The sequence below is a fragment of the Phaenicophaeus curvirostris genome, chromosome 1, assembly GCF_032191515.1.
Source record: "Phaenicophaeus curvirostris isolate KB17595 chromosome 1, BPBGC_Pcur_1.0, whole genome shotgun sequence".
Taxonomy (NCBI): Eukaryota; Metazoa; Chordata; class Aves; order Cuculiformes; family Cuculidae; genus Phaenicophaeus; species Phaenicophaeus curvirostris.
This window is the reverse complement of record NC_091392.1, coordinates 192824709-192845974: the sequence shown is the minus strand read 5'-3', so window position 1 is coordinate 192845974 and position 21266 is coordinate 192824709. Positions and strand designations below refer to the sequence as shown.

Sequence of the window (21266 nt, the reverse complement as noted above, 5' to 3'; positions counted from 1 at the left end):
CGGCTCTGGATTAGGTGCTGGTTTATGTTGGAGCTCTTTTTCACTAGTGATTGTTGAAAATAGCTTTGGCTAGGAAGTGTTTCCAGTGTGCTGATGCAGAACACCTGGGTGATACTGCTGCTCTTTGATGCTAAGAGAGTCACATACTTGCTTGAAACTGCTGGACAGTTGGAGTGATTTAGACATGTGGAATAAAAATTATCTACAGGACACAAGTAAGAATAGCCTGTCTTGTATATCAGTGTTGCTTCATCTGAGCTCATAGGTGCTAGTTGTTACTTGTCCAGCCAGTTTCTTACGGCTTTGCTGAGTGCATGTGGTTCTTTGTGCCAAAGAAAGTTGAGTGTTTGGTTGGATTTTTCCTTGACAACAGTGCTTTGGAAAACATTAAAGTGTTTTAATTAATGAAAAAAAGAAAATCAATTTGAATCTAGAAGTTCTATAACTATTTAGCTTTTTTCTTATTTTTAGCGCCGGCTTCGTCATCTTCGGAATATCGCGGCACGTAATATTGTCAATAAGAATGGTTATCGCCTCTTGGATACATACTTCACTCTTCACTTGTGTGATAACACCAAGATATACAAAGGTAAGCCAGGCTTGCTATTGACTTTTTTACTAGTTAATCATTGAATTCTTACATTACAAATTCTGTCCTTTTTTGCCTGTCATTATTTGCCTCACGTATGCTATCAGTGGAAGAGAGCTCTTTAGTTTTATGAAGTTCAGAAAGGCTTTCAGTGTTAGCAGGCAAGGAAGCAAAACAGATGACCAATCTGGTTGGTAGTTTCTCTTAAATTAGCCTGGTTTGTTGTTGCTCTTCTCTCCCTGCACTGATAACTTAAGAAGTTTGGGAGCATCCAAGAGCAAATAAAAAATTTTGGAGCCTTAATTGCTTTGTGTCTGGGAAAGCATTCCACTATGCATACCAGTTATTTCACAGAACATAAACCACCACTTATTATTATTGAAGTTTTCAAAAAATAGAATTGTCAACCAATGATAAGAAGCATCCAAGCTTCTGTTCCGCTCTTGATAACTGTGAGCGTTAGGTCTCATTTCTCTTCAAGGCTTTGTTTTCCACTGCAGTACATGCCTCTTGGTTGTGGAGAGATGTTATTAAAACTATATTTTTATGCTCCTCTTGGTGTGATCAACACTTGGAGCTTTGCAGATAGTTTTTGGTCTTCACCTAATTTTTATTTTCAGTTATTTTAGTTGAACCTTGCCTTTAAGGTTGCTGTTTTACAAGGAAAGGAATACATAACTTTAGCTTGCTACCTGGACTTGCCTGCGGTGGTTGGTTGAACCTGTGACTGATTGTTGTTTCTGCAGTGTTTGATGTATGGGACTGTTCAGCAGTCTATCAAAGTTTTATTCTTGGACTCAAGTGGACTGAGAGATAGTGTACAAAATCTGTATTCCAGCCTCTGGAGCTGTCTGCCTAAAGATTTTAAGCTCTTATTTTGTCTGGGAAAGCCAAGGCCCATATGTTAGCAGTTGCTTATTTCCATTTAAATACAGGGTTCTTGGCACTTCCATGAGGTAATTTGGCTGTTCACTTTCTAAGCATCTGGAACAGGTCACCCTTGCTCTTCAGGAAAGCAGTGCAATTAGTTTATCCGGGCTACACTCCTCCGGGAAGTTGTTGTATGACAAACTAGTAACTTCACAAATGTCATCCAAGTATTGTGAAGTATGGGAGCATGTTCTTTCCCCAGAAACTGAAGCCTTGGTAAATGTTTACGATTATCTTGGTTATAAAGATGAAATGCTAAAATGAAATAATGACTTCTTATAATTAAGCGTGAATGAGTACTTCTAGTCAAAAGCATGACTGCTTTTTAAAGTCTTTCTCGTCCATCTATTGCTGATAAACTAGACCTACTAGCATTTCTCTCATGAATGTTACTTATTTGAAATACAAAAAGCTAAAATACAAATATTTGTATCAGTGTTTAACCTAATCTAAAGGTTTTTTTTTTTTTTTACTCATTTCTCTTTAGAATTTTATAGGAGTGAAGTGATCAAGAATTCTCTGGTAAGTTATTTTAATATGGAAAAACTTTTTAAAATTATGTATTTATTGCAGTATATTGATTTCTTTGCTGAATAATGTAACTGTTAAATGTGTATTTGCACTCTTCAGTTCTTCTAGAAGCCTCACTTTGTTCTCCTCCTCCTTCTCAGGTTCTTTTCACAAGGGTTGCAATAGAGCGAGTTACTGAATAGTAGAAGTGCAAGTTTGTTTTAACAGCTGTGGAGCTATAATCTGTTGGTACTTTTGCAGATAGCACCAAGGGTGGGGTGTTTTCATGTGAAAATTTTTCAGTGCTCAGATTTAGCTTTACAGTATATAACCGTTTTTAATATTGAGAACACCAAACTGGCAAAGTAATGTTAGTTGGGTCTAACTTTCAGAATCTGAAAATTGTGTGCATCATAATGCAGATGTGTTGGCAGTTCATAATTTTTTTTTCCTGTTCTTGCTGGTATTAGCCACAGAAGTAGCTGCTTTTATTTCAATGTTTGCAAATTGCCTGTTTACAGAGCACTTGAATCTGAACACCCGAAGTAATATACGTTAGAAGCTCATTCTGTGCAGTTTAGCAGCCTTGGTATAGAAGCAGAGGCCCTGCTTGCAAAACCCTCAAATAAAGGAAGAGTCAAACACTGTTGCAGAATATAGCACTGATTTCTTTGAACACCTCTTTATTGCTAAAGAACATCTAACTGCATATATAAGCAGATACAAACTTTGAAGAGCTAATAGCTTTAAGAAACTTGAACTTGAAAGTGCCTTAGAGTTTCTAAATTTTCTGGTTCAGATCAGTAAGAGACCAGGTCTCTTTGTGGAAGCAGGATCTTGCAGGTGCTTAATAAGGGAGTTTGAAAACCTGCTAAACAGACTTCTAATTACCTGCATTACCAAGGTATAACTGCACCATTTATGGCACATGGGACTGTAAATGCTTTGAAAACCTCACAAATGGAAAAAAAGCTGTTTACATCTGCGAGTCTGTTAGCTTGTCCAAGAGACAAGTTCCTTGAGACTTAAGGATTTTGAGTTCTTATTCTAAATCAAGAAAAGGAGCAACAAACTGGGAATCTAACCAAATTAAGTATTGGATGGAATAACAAAAATCTAGATAGAAGATGTCCTCAGCAAATTCTGTATGTCACTTCCAAGTATTTTAATGACCTGGTATTCTTGTGCCTGAATAGCTAACAAATACCCTGTTCCATAGGAAAACTTGATTAATGCATTCCTTCTCTAATACTTACTGGGTTACTTTGCCTCACCCATCTTTTCCAGAGGCATTGTTTTCTAAATTGCCTAATACCAGTTCAGAGGTGCTTGGCCTGTTCCAAGCTGCTTAGGCACTGGAATGAGAGGTTTGTTCTTTCACGGGTTGGTGGATTCCTACATTTTGTTTTGGAGGAGCTACTGTTTCTGTCTGCAGGTGACCAGGGAGATGTATATGAAAGTACTTTGCCATTTCTGCACCTGAACATCCTATGAAAGTCCTAAAATTGGTATTTGGCTTTTGGCACCAGCAGCGTGGCTTGGTTGCAGCTTTGGCCAATTACGTCAGTTTCCATAAGTTCTTAATTGAAATATTATCAGAGATGAGTTCAAGTTTTTGGAATGCATCATGCTTGCAAATTGTAGTTCTAGTGGAATAAATGTTTGCAGTTTAGCTTAACATATGCTGCTTCTGTAAAGCTGAATTGCAAGTCTAGTCTCTTGGAGGGAAGAGGAGCTCTTAGTGACAATGTTTGAGGACTGCCATCAGCATCAATCAAGGAGGGGAAGAATGTGAATGAACCTGTAAATAAATTATGCATACATAATTATTGGGGAATAAAATAGCATTTTAACTTTAGCAAAATAAGTTGTACCCTAGTTTTCAGAGGCTGAATTATAACTTGGGAAGGAATGTTACTTCCACTTCGAAGTTCCTGATTTGGCTCGACTGAATTAGTAAATTCTGAAGTTATTCTTCAGCACCTTATAATGGAAGGAAGCAGAACCCACTCATGAGTTTCTGAAGTATGGCGTGTATCTTTTAAACTGAGAATTCTCTCTAGAAAACAGAATAAGGAAGCAGCAGAGCCTGTTGGCTTCGACTCCATGTAAACCTTGAATCGGCTGGTATTCATTATTCTTCAGGTTTTTTTGTTCTTTGACACGGACTTCGCTGTTTTCTGAATTTTAGAATTAGTTTATCTTGTTTGAGTTGTTTTTATCCCTCTTTGAATACCTACAGAATCCAACATGGAGGAGTCTGGACTTTGGAATAATGCCTGATCGTCTCGATACCTCTGTCTCTTGCTTTGTTGTGAGGATCTGGGGAGGCAAGAAGGAGCACTTTCAGCTTTTGATTGAATGGAAGGTCAATCTAGATGGGTTAAAGTACTTGGGCCAGCAGGTAATGTGAAAATGGTTTCCTCTCAACTTTTTATTCTAGGAAATAAAACGTCTGGATGACCAAATATATAGTAGGCTAAGAGAGGAAATAAATGCATTTGAAGGGTGTATCTTAAAGTTTGATTGCAGAGATGCATGTTAGCTTACTTCAGCACTTTAAGTCTTGACTAGTTGAATATTTAACTCTGTCAACTGTTGTTGACTGAGCCTCTTAAATGATACTGTGAGCGCTCTGCTCTAAATTGTAGTGCCTTTATTCAAGGGCACAGCTATATGATTGTAAGTATAGTTAAATGAATGTAGATTATAATGTTTGCTTGTATGGTAGTTTTAATCCGTTCTCATAGTAATGACACTTCATCAAAGCTCTTCAGTCCGAGAAGAGGTGAAATGTGAGGTGTTCTCTTTAATGTGGAGCTTAGAGTAAATAAGTTATTCAAAAAGAAACCCATATTGCAAGAGTGAGAGAAAAACTCCTAGGGTGAGATAAAAGACACCTTAATACATGAAAGGAAAAAGGGGAAATCGGGAACAAAAATACATAAGTGATGCCAAGGTGGTCACTTACCACCTCCCAACAGCCAGTCCTGGGGCAACAGCTGCCTTGCAAAGACTGACCCCTAGTTTTTACTGCTAACCTGCTATAATCCCTTTGGCCAGTTCATAGAATTATAGAATGATTTAGGTTGGAAGGGACCTTAAAGATCATCTAATTTCCACCTCCCTGCTGCCATGGGTAGGGACACCTCCCATTAGACCAGGCTGCTCAAGGCCCCATCCAACCTGGCCTTGAACACTTGCAGGAAGGGGGCATCCACAAGTTCTCTGGGCAGCCTGTTCCAGTGTCTTGCCCCCCTCGTCATGAAGGATTTCTTTCTAATGTCTAGTCTAAATCTTCCCCTTCCAATTTAAAGGCATGCCCCCTCGTTCTATCATTATGTGCCCTTGTAAAAAGTCCCTCCCCAGCTTTCTCGTAGGAGTAGAGGGACAGAATCACCTCTCTGGACCTGCTGGCTATGCTTCTTTTGATGGAGCTCAGGATACATTTTGCCTTGTGGACTGCAAGTGTGCATTGCCAGCTCATGTTGAGCTTCTCATAAATGAGCACCCCCAAGTCCTTCTCCACAGGGCTGCTCTCAGTCAATGTTGTGCCCCATTCTGTATTGAAACTGCAGATTGCCCCGACCCAGGTGTAGGACCTTGCACTTGGCCTTGTTAAACCTCATGGGGTTCTCACAGGCCCACTTCTCCAGCCTGTCCAGGTCCCTCTGGAGTGACAACTGCACCACTCAGCTTGGTGTCATCTACAAACTTGCTGAAGGTGCACTTGATCTCGCCATCTGTATCATTGATGAAAATATTAAACAGCATTGGTCCCAGTACAGACCCCTGAGTGACACCACTTGTCAAGGATCTGCATCTGGACATCAGGCTGTTGACCACTTCAGGCCAGCTGTCCCAGCTGTGTCTGCTCTCACGCTTTTGTGCATCCCCAGCCCTATTCACTGCGGGGGCAAAGTGAGATTGAGAAACACCAAAGGCCTTGATGCTGTGCAAGCGCTGTTCAGCAATAGATAAAAGGCATTAAAACAGTGTAGGTAACACATCAATCACAGGTCTAAAACAGAGTACCATGTGGACTGCTATGAAGAAAATTAACTTATCACTGCTAGACCCTTCAGAGTGTAGGTTTCAATTTGTTTTTACTGGACAAAAGAAATGGCTTCCTAAGGACTATTCCGTAGTGCATGATTTTACATGAAGTAATGTTCTTTACATTGATAGCAGGTTATTAGCTGTAGCACTGAACACTAATTTTGTATCTAATATGACCACAAAAGCCTAATATTGAGTAATATTTAGATAATAATCATGTGAAAGCTATTTACTCTTGAGACTTACCTCTTTGATTAGTTTCTAGCTGTCTTAGTTACTTTTGTCAGCTGGAAATGCAACAATAGGAAAGATGCTCTGGCCACTGTTTCTGATTTCGAGGCGGAGTGGCTGAACATACTCAGTGACTGTTGTAAAAGCTGTGAAACAAATGCATTATCTGTAGTTAAATTCAGTTTTCTCAAGTTTTATGTGCTAGAATTACAGGTGCTGAAAAACTGCATTTGACCATTAGAGCAATTTATGCTCATTTGCAGTGTAAAGTCGTAGTAAGCTGACTGTAAAATTACATGTTTTCTCTTCTTGCAGATACATGCAAGAAACCCAAATGAGATTATTTTTGGTCTCAATGATGGTTATTACGGAGCTTCATTTGAACAGAAGGTAAAGATATTTGATATTTGTTCTGGCTTGTTAGTGCTGATGACAAGCTGAAAGTCAACTTCTAAAGTTGAATTTTCACACTTGGATGCTCAGAACATTTAAAATGCTTAATTTTGAGAAGAAATACTTTTTTGACGTGACTGATAAGAGCTGTTATCTCGCCTGTGTTGCATGGACATCTGAGCTGTTTTGGAAAGACTTAGAGTTCATTTTAGGTCCCAAAACCCCCTAGTTACTGCAAAAAAGCCTTGACTTTATTCTTTGAGGCAGACATCTCGTGTAGAATGCTTTGAAAATCGTGTGGCGGTTAAGTCTTATTTTCATGACAAATATAAAAGCACATTGAATTTTGGTTATCACTCTTAAAACCAGAGTTTGCTGCTTTTAAATGGGAAGCTATTTATTTTATCTGGGTTGCAGATGGTTTGATACACAGTTCAGACTCTGCTTCCTGGTGCTGTGAACTCACTTTTCCTGAAACAGGATGCAATTCTGGTTTTTCACAATTCTGGTATTAATAATCTGGGCCTAAAATCAGTGATGGCAACACTGTCCTCTTCCCTTATTGTTTGTTGTCAGGACTTGCTCCTTGGCTCATAAAGTTTAAAAGTACATCTTGCTTTTGGCTTTCATACATGCTCTCTAGCTCAGTTGAAGATGGATTGTAACCTACGTAGAGTGCAAATAATTTCCTTCTGTATCCTTCCCTACGATTTATTCAGTTCTTTCTGCCTGCAAGGCCTAGAAATTTGTCACCCTGCGCTGTAGTTTCAGATTGCTTCATTTGTTAATCCCTTTACCTAAATCTTTACTTTTATAGTACATACCTCCTGTATTTAAGTGACTTGTCTGCTGTTCAAGCCAAACTAGTTGGCAGAAGCAAGTTCTTCCTGTAACCTTCTGAAGCTGTGTGTGCCTAAGGCATATTTCTGATCTTAGTTGGTCTTACTTTATAAAGTTCATTTCAATGCTGTGTTTTCTAAATATTATACAGTCCCACTCTGATGGTTTTACTTAGCTTTACTTATGGAGTACTACCTGAAACCTTCTGTAGGAAGGGAATTTCGGTGTCAGATTTCTGATCTCCTGCAGTGCTTTTTTTTTTTTTTTTTTTTTTATGGTGGTCATGGTGGCCTCTGATACTGCAAGATGTCTTAGTCACAAGCCTGAATTTTTGAGATCATACATGGATGGAATAGCAGTTTTTGTTTCTTTGCACTGGCACGTATAAAAACCTTGTGCACAGAGGTACATCAGTCAGTGTTGGAAGTGTCCTTTGTTTTTGCCCATCTCAGTATGGACAAAGTTAAAGGATAGGACTTCCCCCCCTCCCCCCCCATTGCTTGAAGTAACCCTTGTTATTTCAATAATTCTTTGGACTGCTAATTAAATTGCCAAAGAAGATTTACGGGGACTTACATTAACTAAGGCCATTTATGAGCCAAAATAAGAAAATTTTCTTATAAGTGGACTAAAACATTCTGGCAATGTTTTATGAACTCAAAGTTTCAAAATGCACTGTGGTTATACTTCTGAGCATTGCTTGATCCATCTGGAACTAAATGCAAATTCCCACTTTTCTACCCTGTAAATGTACTTGTAATAAGAGAGGTTGGAGCCTGAAAGCAATTGCAGCAGAATAAACTGAAGCAGTGCAGAGACATTAGGCATTGTCACAGCTGTTTATTGATGAAAGTTGTGGATTTATTGATCAAATGGATATTTCTGTGGTGATCAAACAGTGAGAGCAACATGTCTGTATGGGAATATTGTAATTGCTAAACGTTCAGTATAAAACTGAAGCACTGGAAGCTAACAGCTTCACTAGGTAATGCACCTTAGCTGCTACTTTTAGACCCTTCAAGCCCGCTTACATATAAGGTAACCTTCAAAATGCAGGTTTGTGTCCAAAATATTTGCTTTTTAGGAAGTTCCTGTCACAAAAATGAGCAAAGTAGGAAACGCTAGCAGCAACACCGCTGGAGAAATTCTAGTCAAGCAAGGCAATTATAGTATAGTGCTTACTGCCTTACCAAAATAAAAGAACCATATCCAGGGCCTCAGACTTGTTAATGACTCTTCACTTTTTTTTTTTTTCCTACTGAATGTCAGAAGGGTTTTAAATTCTGTATGCTCAGTGATAATTAGATATTTGGAATTTTATCTTTCTTCTGTCTCTTCTGTCTAGCGGCGGCTTGGCTGTTGCTGATAAGAATGGAAAAAAATGAGATTTTTCTTCGGGTAGTATTCTTATTCAAGTTGCAGTTTGCTTGCTGCAATGGATGAGTAGCTCATGTCAAGAAAAACATTGGGAAAAAAAATAGAAAAATAAATAATAAAAAAAAAAATAGAATAACCAGGTTGGAAGAGACCCACCGGATCATCGAGTCCAACCATTCCTATCAAACACTAAACCATGCCCCTTAGCACCTCATCCACCCGTGCCTTAAACACCTCCAGGGAAGGTGACTCAACCACCTCCCTGGGCAGCCTGTTCCAATGCCCAATGACCCTTTCTGTGAAGAAATAAGTGTTCAAAAGCCTTTTGTATCTTCTGAATGCCAAAGGGTATTGGTTCTTTACTGTAGGTGTCTGACAGTGCTCATGTAACTCCTTTTCTAGCATTTACAGCTTTCTTCTCAATGTAAATACAAACGTGCGCTACAAATAATAGCTGATTTGTTCTTAACCACACTTGACTTTCACACAGTTGTTCAAGTTTTTTTAATTATTATTTTTGTAGCAAATTATACAGCAATTTTGCTAGAAGGTTTCAGCAGAATTCTACTTCTTTTGTCACAACTGTGTCCACCTTTTCCTGTTTCCTTTTGGGCATGGCACCACTGAAGCACTTCTTCCTCTCCTAGTTTCATTACTTCTAATAATTATGTACTAAAACTCTATTTTGAACTGCTTGAACTGGACAAACGTTTCGGTAAAACAGATGTGAGCTTCAGGGTTTTTCTTTGAAGCTGTCAGCCTAGACTTGAAGTATTCCTAATCCATTAGCTTGTTTTTGAATCTGCTTTGTTTTGTCTGACACTGCATGCTTGTGTGTGAAACCACTTTATTCAACAGAATCACTTCTGGATGCTATACTGGCTTTCTGAAAACCAGTCTGCTGCTTCTTTTGCTTCTTCAATGCCTTCCTAAAGTTCAAATTTTCTTTCAACCATTTTATGCTTGCTGCTAGTGACTGATAAGACTTGCTTTGGTCTTGCAGGGATTTCTTCTCAGGAAGCACATTTAGGGAAGCAAGTGTACCTTTCAGTTCATGACTACCTTTCTGTTGTCTCCTTAAAGAAATAAAACTAGTTCTGCCTCTTGTGCAGAATCTACACTTTGGTCACCTTAGAATTACGTGCTTTTGTTGTAACTTCCAAAAGCTTGTTCGCATCATTCAAAAGTAAGATTGCTTTGGTCTTTTAAGTATATTACAGGGTAGATAAAGAATAGAGCTTTATCTTGTGATGTTGTACATCTCTGTCACGTTACTGAATAGGCTCTTGGATATGAAGCTGTAGACTGGCAGTACTGTAAATTGTATCCTTCAGAGTTTCTGGGCATAGAATTTGTGTGGCAATGGATTATAAATTCAATAAAACGTGCTCCATGTCTAGAATCCAAATAAAGGAATAGGTCTTTAATATCTTCGTAGGTAAGTGCTGTTGTAGGACAGACTTGAACTTACTGCTGCCCTAAATTGTTTCTACCTACTGTACATAAAACTGTATGAAGACAGAAAACTGAAATACATTAAATGTGAGATCATTTGTTCTCCTATCAAAAGTGCGTGCTTTTAGTCGAGATGAAAAAAAAATTTTGATTCTTAAATTAACATTCTTTCTTTGCCTTAAGGATCACTCAGGTACCATGAAGAATAGTCTTCTCCAGGTGGATCAGAACTCTGTTCGTAACTCTTACGATGTCTTCTCTTTGCTTAGGTAAGGTTTTTGAGAATACTCTGTGTAGTTATTGTAATTTCTTCAGTGTGTGTGGAAGGAGCCTTTCCAAATATAAAAAGGCTTTCTGGACTGGAATGTGCCAAGGCGATATCTAAGGTGATGCTGATCTACTGCTGGTAGCAGGGACATGGGCTTCTGGTGTATGCTTGTTCCTTGGTGGTTTCTAGGCTTCTGCCATGGCAACACTTGAACACTCTGGACTAGAGCTGGCTGTGGAGCTAGCCCATGGACTTGCCTTGCGAATGTTGAGATCGTGGAGCTTCCGTGGAAAGCCCCTACTCTGTTCTCCTTAACAAAATTTGAATTTATTTAAATAAATTAGAACAATGGAAATAAAGCAACTTGCCAAAATTTAACTTGGTGGAGCGATGCTGTAGTTGGAACAAAACAGCTACACATCTAAGTGCCTGTGTGTGGAGGGGTTTGTGGTGTGTTTTGTGCTGAACCACTGAATTGAACATACCTTTTGCATAACTCTTCGTTGTAATCCAGAAAAGAGGCACTGCATAATCAGGATGCAGTTACTCCAACACGTGTATGGTATAAGAAAGATACAGTGACTGCACTTTGGGTGGTTACTTAGGTGTCTCTGGTGTGAAAAACACAAAATGCTAATCTGAAGGTGAACAAGCAGGCTTTTTTTTTTAGATCTGCTTTAATTTTAATAATTCAGGAATGTTAACTGTGAGAGATATAAAAGAGGTTTTAAACACTTAGTAGGTTAGCTTTGAGTAATTTTTATTTAAAAGGCTTTTTACAAGGCAGGTTGATAACTTCAGTTCTGCATTAATAACAATAGATATGCTACAAAGGAAACCCTTGAGAAGGAAATGTTTAGTACGCTTTCAAAAGCCTTTGGAAAAATGCATTTGGTTTTTTACCAGTTGTAAAAGTTGAATGCATTTAATAGTGTTAACAGTAGGTGTCACTGTTGCCTGCAAGAAGTGTTAGCTCTGTTCTGTAGTGAGGAAAGCAGCAGGAAAATTGAACTTTGGGTTCCTTATTCAGAATTCTTGATTTGATAAGCTGTCTTAAAATTTAAATATGCTGCTTCTTGATTTCGTAAAGCGTATTTAAACTAAAGGCTGCTTTATAAATTTCTGTCTTGTTTTTAGTGGAAAACAGTTGGGAGTGTGTTATGAAGTTCTGCTTAGTTGTGGCACAGTCCATTAGAAGACAACTCTTGCGCTACCTAACATTAAGTCTTTGTTAAATAGAAAGAAGAAAGTGTGTGCTGGTCATCCTGATTGCTTTGTTCATGCATTTTTTCACATTTCCTTTGCACTTCTTTGTAGTATGAAGCATGCTCCAGAAAAACACTACTATACCAGCTGGTCATGGACTTGACCAACTGGAACCCTGCTGCCTAACCCTGTCCAATTCTGAAACTGTCTGACTGTCTGTCATAAGTCTGACAAGAAATGAAGATGTCAGCTTTGATAAAGCTCTTCTTGCTGGATTATCACCAGTGCTGTTTTGAAACCTGATTACAAGAGTCATGCATTTTGCTCAGTCTTGGGAAGGTGAGAGTGCAGGCACTGTCTCTTACAGTTTCTAGGCATGCAGTTGGATTTAAATCCTGTTTAGCCCTGCCTCTGAGCTAAGACATCCTCCATTCTTTTTGCTTTGTGCTGTAAAGCACATTTTATTCCAGTCTTCAGCACCAGGCCTGCTGTGGATTCTTTTTCAGTGGAATCCACTGAAACCTACCTTATCAAGGAGCCTAGTTCCACTGCATTGTCTAGTTCCAGAAAAAGTTAGAAATTATAATTTGTGACCATACCTAGGTGTTATTTTTGCCTGTTTCCTTCCTAGCTTGGAAAGCTCTTTGGGAACTGGGGCAAAGTTGTCTGTGTAGTCCTGAATTCTTTCTTCTCCCTCTGACATTAAATTCTGCTTTTTTACAGGTACACTTTCTCTACTGCTGCTGACCTTTGATATCTAGCTCAAAAGACTGATGGTAGTGTTTATTTCTTTTTCTAGTCTTTTTTTGTCAGGTGTGCTTTTTCTGCTACCAAGCAGTCTGATTTGCCGCCTCTTCCGGGAGTCCAGACTTGAGTAACTATCCCATGAATTCTTTCCAAAGGTAGTTTTTGTGAGAGCATGTTCCACTTACAACCAGAACAGAGCTGGGCATAACTTGAGTTGTTATTCATTTGACAGGACATGTACTTTGGGAGGAAATAAATTGCTGTCTGCCTGCTTCTGTCCATTGGCTATAAAGAGTATAGGGAGGTGTCTACACTCTGAAGGTTTGCATCTGGTCATATAAATCCCACATTTTGAAGACTTTCTCATGATTTGATATTTGTCTATAGTAAAAATTCACCAGCTGCACGTGTGGTTTCCTAATAGTTTCATGAGATGTGATTATGAAGAACAGCTTGTACTGGCTTTGTTTAAACTTCTGGAAAAAAAAAAGTAAGTCCTGGTGATGGTGGTATCTGTGTCCCAGTTATTCTGTTGGTACGGTGCTACCAGGTGTGGAATAGCCACTGTGATCAGGTGTACATTGTGAAAATCTATTGAGAGCACATGTTTTTAGCTCTTGGAAACCTGAAAATTGAGAACTTAGGTGGTTGGTCTCTGTCTGCTATCAAAACTGTGTTTTTGAGGAGAAATGGTTTCTTTTTTTTTTTTTACTTCTTGGAACAAGTGAATAACTAAAACTTACAAAGCTTGTGAATAGGCCTTAAAGAAAAGCACATGCTTGGCTCCAATTTTATTGATTAAAAAAATAATTAGGCATGCCAGAGTGTGTGAACAGTAGAAAATGTTTTGAGTGTTGGATTAAAATAGTGCCTGTGTGCTCAGATGCTTAATTACATGGATTTACAAGTTAATTATGCAGGAGGAAAAGTTTAAGTACCCAAAGAACTTAGCTTTACACAAAGAAGTTCTCAGCACCTCCGTAGCTAGTGAACCTTCTTGTTTTGGGGCAGGCACAAGATCCTCAGGCAAATGTAGTGGTGCTAATAAGTTATTCATGCCATATGGAGATGACAAATGTTCTTCCAGCCGCTTGTTTTAAAAAGGCTAACTAACAAAAATTAACCACCCCAACTGGAAAGCTAAATTTTTGAGTGTTTTGTCCCTTGGCCATATTGTCAGATTTCCTGAAAAGAGGTCACTTAGAGGCTTTCTAAATATTTTGTAGCCGGTAGTAATAGGTTATACGGTAACACATTTCACCTTTCACATAACACTCGGAATGGGCCAAATACATCTGAGGTCATGTTCTGGACATGTCTCCATAATCAAGCTCTCGGCACGTTTGCCGCACTAATGGGAATAGTATTGGGAATGGGAATGTTTAGTTTTCTCTTAGCTTTCTATCCTTTCTTTTCTTTAAACTTTGGAAGATAGACCTTTCAGAATTAAATAGTGTTGGGAAGATGAGATATGCTGGCAGTCGCTAAAGAAAGAGCTTAAAGTTCTATCTATTAAAATTTTACTTCAGTTCCAAGATATAAAAAATAACGTCTTGTGTTCTACAACAGCTTTTCATGGTATTGTGACGCTTGGAGCAATTGGTCTGCTAACAGCTTTTGTGCCTCCAAACATGGAAGTGCTTGAAATTGTCCCAGATTCTGCCTGGATGCAAAATGTGCCCTAAGAACTAGTGAAACATGCCTCTTTGAAGTTTTACTTCCTGTATTTTTCTCTCTCCAGTCAAAACCACTTTCTGTATGGTTTAACTATTCCTTCAGCGGATGGGATGGCATGTTTGTGTTATTTAGCCAGAGAGTTAGTGTAAATTAAAACATTTTGGTTATATTGTTGTTCTAAAAAATATTGCTTTTTAACAACAACAGCAAAATCTGACACTGGTACAATTTGAGTGCTGGAGATAAAGAAAAGACCAGCTCCAGGCAAATGCTGTAATATTGCTAATATCTAAGCTGGCTAAAGTTGACTTAAAACTTCTAGGTGGTAAAGGGCTTTCTCTGCTATTGCTGCGTGTTCACCAGATCTAGTAGATTAAATCTCGAAAAACAGAACAACTCCAGAGACCTCACAGGCTGTGTCTTCATTTGATTCTGGTGATCAGGAAATGAATCTGGTTGCAGTGCCCTGGACAGGTAAACATGACTTTTCATATCAGGTTATAAGACTTAAGTGAACAATTTCCCTGTGTTTCATATCACAGCAATGATGGCCCAAGTTCAGTGACTTAAAATGGCCCAGTGACAAGACACTACTTTGAGGAGGACCAGAGCTCAACTTCTGAGCTAGCAGGTAGTGGCTGCTTTCTAGGTTAGAGGCTCGAAGAAACTTGCAGTGCACTGTTGGACATTGGGTATGTCGATTCATGACAAGTAGAAATATAAATTACTATAAATTGTTATAAGTCTCAATGCCTTAAGTGTGCCTGTCCTCTTCTGATTTAATAATCTGTCAGTGGCCAGGGCTGTGCTTGAAGTCTCGGGCTTTGTTTCAAGATTTGCTATTTTTAATATCACTATTTGTTTAAAGAAGAGTGTGTATCTTATCACTAAAGAGATATTATTTAAGAATACAAATGTAGGTGGTGTTTGTCTGCAGTCTGAAACTGTGAGATGGTGGCAAAATCAACTATCTTAAGTGACTAAGACTGAAATATGGGGACGCAGTACAAAATTGGCTGTACTCTACCTATCTTGGGCATTTTTATTAGCAGTCTTACTGAATGAACAGTACTTACACAAGTTGATCTCTGAAACTAGAAACAGAGACAAAAATATGCAGTCAACATAAATGGTTGTAGTCTTGAAAACCTCATTAGTAGTTCAGAGTAGTTTCTCTGAGACTACCGAGTCAATGGAATGTGCCAAATATAGTAACTGCCTTTGGGCAGCTATTTTTAATGCATGGAAAATGTGCTAAACTTGAAGCTGCTTTTCATAAGCTCTTTGAGTGGGGAATGGTGGAGTGAGCAAGGTCTTCATGGTCTTAAAATCCTATATGCTAAGGTGTGTCTGGGGGGTACATGGACCTGTGTACAGCTAAGGAGAAGCACGAGTCTTGAACGATGCCACGGTGTTGGTGCCTTGACAGGCAGTAGCTCAGTCAGACTTTGCTATTGTATAGTTGCTGTAAGCAACAATTCCAAACTTTTAGGCTTCCAAACTTTTGGTGGGGTGAAAAGGAGGGAAAGCAGGAAAAAAACCTGCTGTCCCCGTTGTGCAGCGTTTGAGAACAAACCCAGAGGTAAGCCACATAAAGCTGTGCTTCCCTTAGGTTCCTCTCCTTCCACCCTCATCTCCATGAGAGAAGTTAACTGAATGGAATTGTGCAGTAGGTAGGATTCAGCCTCTTGCCTCTGCAATTCTGACTGCATGGAAATATAGGTGTCTCTTTGTTACCCTGTTCCCTCTGGGGAGTGCTGGTATTGGATACATAGTTAAAAATAAGAGAAGGTAGGAATTACTTTTCCTGTTTTAAAAGTATGCACTGGCAGTTCAGTCTTTCATTTCTAGCTTTTTTTTCTTCGCTGTTCTTTGCTTGGAGAAGCATCCCAACTCAGAGCTGTGACCAAAGCCTTTCTAAAGGTTGTAGTTATGGATCTTCACACAGTAGAAACAGTGCCACATCCTGCGAAGGCAGTGTGTGTGTATGTGACTGGAAAAGGCTGCCACTAATAGCCAGGTGCTCTTCCAGTGCCTTGCTCTAGCTTTTCCTGAGAGTAATCTAAGCAATCAAATTGCTGGCTCACATTGCAGACTCTCAGACTTTAATGTTGCTACTGCTGCTGCCATCGCCCTCTCTCAGCAAGTGTCTTAAGTGTGGAATGGGTAGTAGGATTCCTCTTAGCTTGATTTATGCTCTTAAATCAGTTAGTTCCTCTACTAAAACTTCCCTTTGCTAATGATAAGTGTGATTGTTTTTTCTGTGATGGTCAGGCTTGATGTTTCTGACAGGAAAGATTTCCACCTGGAAGGCTTGGCTCTCCATACAATATAGGCAGCCAAGACAGGGCAGGCATCCCCTTGGCTGTGGACATGAAAACCCAGGTGGCCTAAGGCCAGCATAAATAAATGCAAACTGTAATCGGACCTCTCAAGTGGCTCTGTATACTTTATTAAGCAGTACTGAAATGGATGAACAATATAAGAAGTGTCATCTGTCTTGGCCTAAAAACCATGTGGGTTAGAATTGTGGGGTGGTGTCTTCCTGGGAAGTAGTGGTGGAGATGGAAACTGGGATCTGAATATTTTTGAGAGGTTCCTTAGAGATTTTCATTTGTGCAGTCAAAACTTTTGGACAAATCTGTTCCCAAGCATTTTACTTGTATGGTGCTAAGCTGTATGGAAACTGAGTCTAATCAGTCATCAGAAGAATCAGTTTACAAGTCTGACTTTTGCCAAAATCTGTAGAAGAGAGCAACGTTGGTCATAACAAGTTGAAGCAGTCCATGAAGCATGAGAGAGGTGGGGGTTTTCTGGGTTTTAATTTAACTGCAGGATAAGTAGTCAGCTGCTATTGCTGCTCTTCAGCTTTCCTAATGTAGCTCGAGGAATAAAACACCCATACAGTGGCAGATTTGTAGTGCAAGTGTGCTAGCTCTCAATCAAATTCAGTTTCAGAGCACTGTTTAGGAGAGAGATTACACAGAGCTGAGCAGAAATTCCAAAATAGCATTATTCTTTATTTGATACAGAACACATTGATGAAGCAATGTTGAATTAGATTAGAAGTTGTAACCCAGTCCTCCTTTTTTTCTGGCTTTATTGAAATGGATGAGAAACAGGTCATGTTACTTAACTTAATTTTCTAACAGATACCTTGGTGTGTTTAAGGCAGAGGATCTGGTGAACAATGGTATAGGGACTCTTCTTAATTTTTGTTACAACTTTGTCCTGGTTATGGTGATAAGAATGGTACAGCTAATTGCTTTATCTTTCTGCCTGGGCAAGGGTTTCAGTGGATGCAGTCATGTCTCCAGAATGCTCAGGAATACTTAACCACATCAGAGAAAGTCAGTACTGCATTTTGACTGAGAACAAATTCAATGGATTAAATTATCTTTTTGATAATTAAAGAAAGGGCAGAGTGGGGAATGTACCTGTGACTGAGAAGCTGCTGAAGACTCCTGTGAGTGTAAATGACCATCCTGTTGTCCAGTGGAGATTCCCCTTCTCTGCTTCAGCTGCAGAATTCTACTTGTCTTGGCAGTAAACTTTTATTTCATTTTGGGGATTGCTTCCAGGAGAAAAGTGCAGTAGTCTGCAGCTTCAAAAAATGAGTCACCTGAATATTGGCCGGTCTTTCTCCTTTTCCCACCAGTGGGTAAGGCCTGTGCTCATTTGTCACAAACACCTTATCAGTTGTGTGGACTGCAACTGGAAGAGTGCAATTGACTGAAGAGCAACCGTTTCCCTTTTTTGGGTGGAGCCTGTAACCCATTCAACCTGAATTTCTGCATCTTCCTTTTCAATTGTGCAGTGAACTCTGGTCTTGGCCTTGATAACTGTCTCAGAATTAGGCTTGAATCTTATACTAAGAAACGTTGACAGGTGATATGGCAGTAAAAGGCTGTTGGATTATACCAGTGTCATAGTCATTCTGGTAGGAGTTGTCTTCACAATATTTTATTCAGAAATTTGTATCTGCATATAGTTTACCTTTCTGATATGTATACATCATCTTTAATGTGATTCTGTCTGTTGCCCTTGCAGCTGATAAACATGGGTATAAAGGAAAAGAAAATTCCCTTATTTGTCACAAATGCATTTGTTCTTTTAATAAAGCAAGTCAAGCTGTAAATCATTCCAGTGTTGGAGCGAAATCTATGAATTGGAATAAGAGGACAGAGACACCTCTGGTTTTGTAACTCTAAATATAAGGAAGAAATTGTTTGTGCTTTGTTAAGACTCTTCCACCCATTCCTCATGTGTATTGAAGATGATCTACGTACTAGCTAGGTCATCTAAATGTTCCTCACTCTAGAGTCCAGCACCTCCCCCGCTGCCCGTCTGATAGGCAGTGTTTTTTTCCTTTCCTTCTCCATTTACAAATAGCTCAAAACATCCGGTTTTGCAGTATCTACATGGACTTGATTATTCAGAAACTGAATTTGAGTCTTTCATGTGTAAGTCAGTTCAAAACTGAAAGAACGATGGAAAATATCTGTGCTTGAACAGTATTGTTTTCACAGAATTAGTAGGTTGGAAAAGACCCACAGGATCATCGCATCCAACCATTCCTATCAACCACTATACCATGTCCTCCAGCACCTCATCCACCTGTCTTTTAAATACCTCCAGTAATGGCGACTCAACCACCTCCCTGGGCAGCCTCTGCCAGTGCCCAGTGACCCTTTCTGTGAAGAATTTTTTCCTAATGTCCAGCCTAAATCTCCCCTGGCGGAGCTTGAGGCCATTCCCTCTTGTCCTGTTCCCTGTCACTTGGGAGAAGAGCCCAGCTCCCTCCTCTCTATAACCTCCTTTCAGGTAGTTGTAGAGAGCAATGAGGTCTCCCCTCAGTCTCCTCTTCTCCAGGCTAAACACCCCCAGCTCTCTCAGCTGCTCCTTGTAAAACTTATTCTCCAGCCCCTTCACCAGCTTCATTGCTCTACTCTGGACATGCTGTAGCAGCGAGGGGCCCAGAACTGAACACAGGATTCGAGGAGCGGTCTCACCAGTGCCGAGTACAGAGGGAGGATAACCTCCCTGGACCTGCTGGTCACGCCGTTTCTGATACAAGCCAAGATGCCATTGGCCTTCTTGGCCACCTGGGCACACTGCTGGCTCATATTCAGTCGGCTGTCAACCAACACCCCCAGGTTCCTCTCCTCCAGGCAGCTTTCTAGACAGACTTCTCCTAGTCTGTAGCACTGCACAGGGTTGTTGTGCCCCAAGTGCAGGACCTGGCATTTGGCTTTGTCCTCATCCTTTGTCACAGTTGTTCCCTTTGCATCCAGTAGGGACTGAATATTCTCCCTGGTCCTCCTTTTATCGTTAATGTATTTATAGAAAGATCTTTTTCTTGTTTGAGTTTCTTACAGCACTGGCTCTTGTAGAGGTTTAATGCCGTAAATGAACAAGTCAGACCTGTATCTTGCTGTCTTCTTACTCCCTACTGTCTCCTCTCGCCCTACACCTGCCTTTGACAAATTGTAGATATAGTTTTCTAAGGAAATTGGGAGAGGGGAGTATGTGAGTATAAATTAGAAGAATTTTTCTTGTGGGAAAGCAGATGTAACAAATTATGGTTTAAAGGGCTATGTAAAATATATGTTATAGCTGGCTGGCACTCTCCATAATATAATTTCTGGACTGATATAAAATAGTGTGCATTCCAATTTTTTTGTATTTAATGGGAAAATCTTGGATTTTTTTTTCTTTAATAATAGGTTTGGGTATTTTACTTCCAGGATCCTGTATCTCACTTGTTGCCAGAAGTGTTCTGTTCTATTTTCTAAGTCCCTGGTAGTAATTCTCAGTTTAAATTTAGTGTCATTGCAAACTAAGGTTCTTCTGGCAAATAAGACCATAAGCATTTATTTCTCTTGAGAAGTAGCTGAATTATATGACTGCTGTAATTAATTGATTTATTTATGGCTTAAAGTTCTGTACATAAAAAAATCCACATGTGTGTGATACATGCCAAATATCTGTTTGCTTCTATGATAGAACTACAAAATCATGTATCAAATGTCTAATAAAGCTGAGACTCTTTTGTTAATGTCAATATAAGCATATGTTAGCTTAATAGGCACAACTCCTCACTACGCTCCAGCTTTCAGATTTTTAAAGATTGCAGCCAGGAATGAACTTGCTGTATAAACTAATAAATCACTAGACTAATTCATTACCAAGAAGCATATCTCAGTTGCAGGATACTGCAGTGTGTCTTAAAGGTGCTTCAGCTGAACCTTCAAACATTGCCGCAAACTTACCACAAGCTGAAGGAGCGAATGTGTTGTTACAGGACATTCCCGAGTTGTAAAGTCAAGTTATATCGGACGGCTGCCTTGTGCAGTCTTTGGGAAGTCAGGAAAACTTCTTGATCTTGCAGTCAAGACAAGGATGTTATTGTAAAGATATGTAATGGTGAACTAGTCAAAAACTTGGCAACCTTTTTATTTTTCTCCTCCTCCAAATCTATACTGAGCTTGAATTGATCAGCAGAATGTTGTATGCTAGAATTGTTTCAAATCTTACAGCCAAGGTAGAAAGTAAAGATTTCGGGAGGGAGAGGAGGAAGAGGAAGCAGTTTTATATTGGACTAGAAAAACCTTGGAGGAATACCCCGAGTAGCCTGTATTTCAGCAACTCAGGAGCTATCTAGTGAAGAAAAGAGATGTTGAAATTTTTTCTGATGATTCTTTGTAGATTGATTGGAGATGTGGCTTTTGTTGGTCTTAGCTTAAAGTACATGGCAGATGTTTTTGTGTCTATCCCGCTTCTTTTTTTTTACCCAGAGGAAGGGAGGGTAGTTTCCTTAGTCTTCCCATCTCACAAAGCAGGTGATATAAGAATGGAAGTAGAACAGGAGCTTCGTGGATCTCCACCTCCAAACTATATGAGAGTGGTAAGGAATTTTAGCATCTGCTTTGCTTTTCAGTTCTTTCCCAGGCAGTAGCGTGCAGCTCACCTGGTGCTGGACAA

The 21266-nt window shown here is 39.5% G+C and overlaps 1 protein-coding gene across 1 annotated transcript in view; it reads left to right on the top strand.

Annotated features, from left to right (window-relative positions):
* Positions 1-21266, top strand: part of UVRAG (UV radiation resistance associated) — a 103010-nt gene that overhangs the window by 15843 nt on the left and 65901 nt on the right. Inside the window, exons 2-6 of the mRNA XM_069883291.1 lie at positions 472-589; positions 2007-2041; positions 4272-4433; positions 6635-6709; positions 10568-10653. Of these exons, the coding sequence (XP_069739392.1) occupies positions 472-589; positions 2007-2041; positions 4272-4433; positions 6635-6709; positions 10568-10653 (476 nt within the window). The remainder of the gene's footprint in view (positions 1-471; positions 590-2006; positions 2042-4271; positions 4434-6634; positions 6710-10567; positions 10654-21266) is intronic.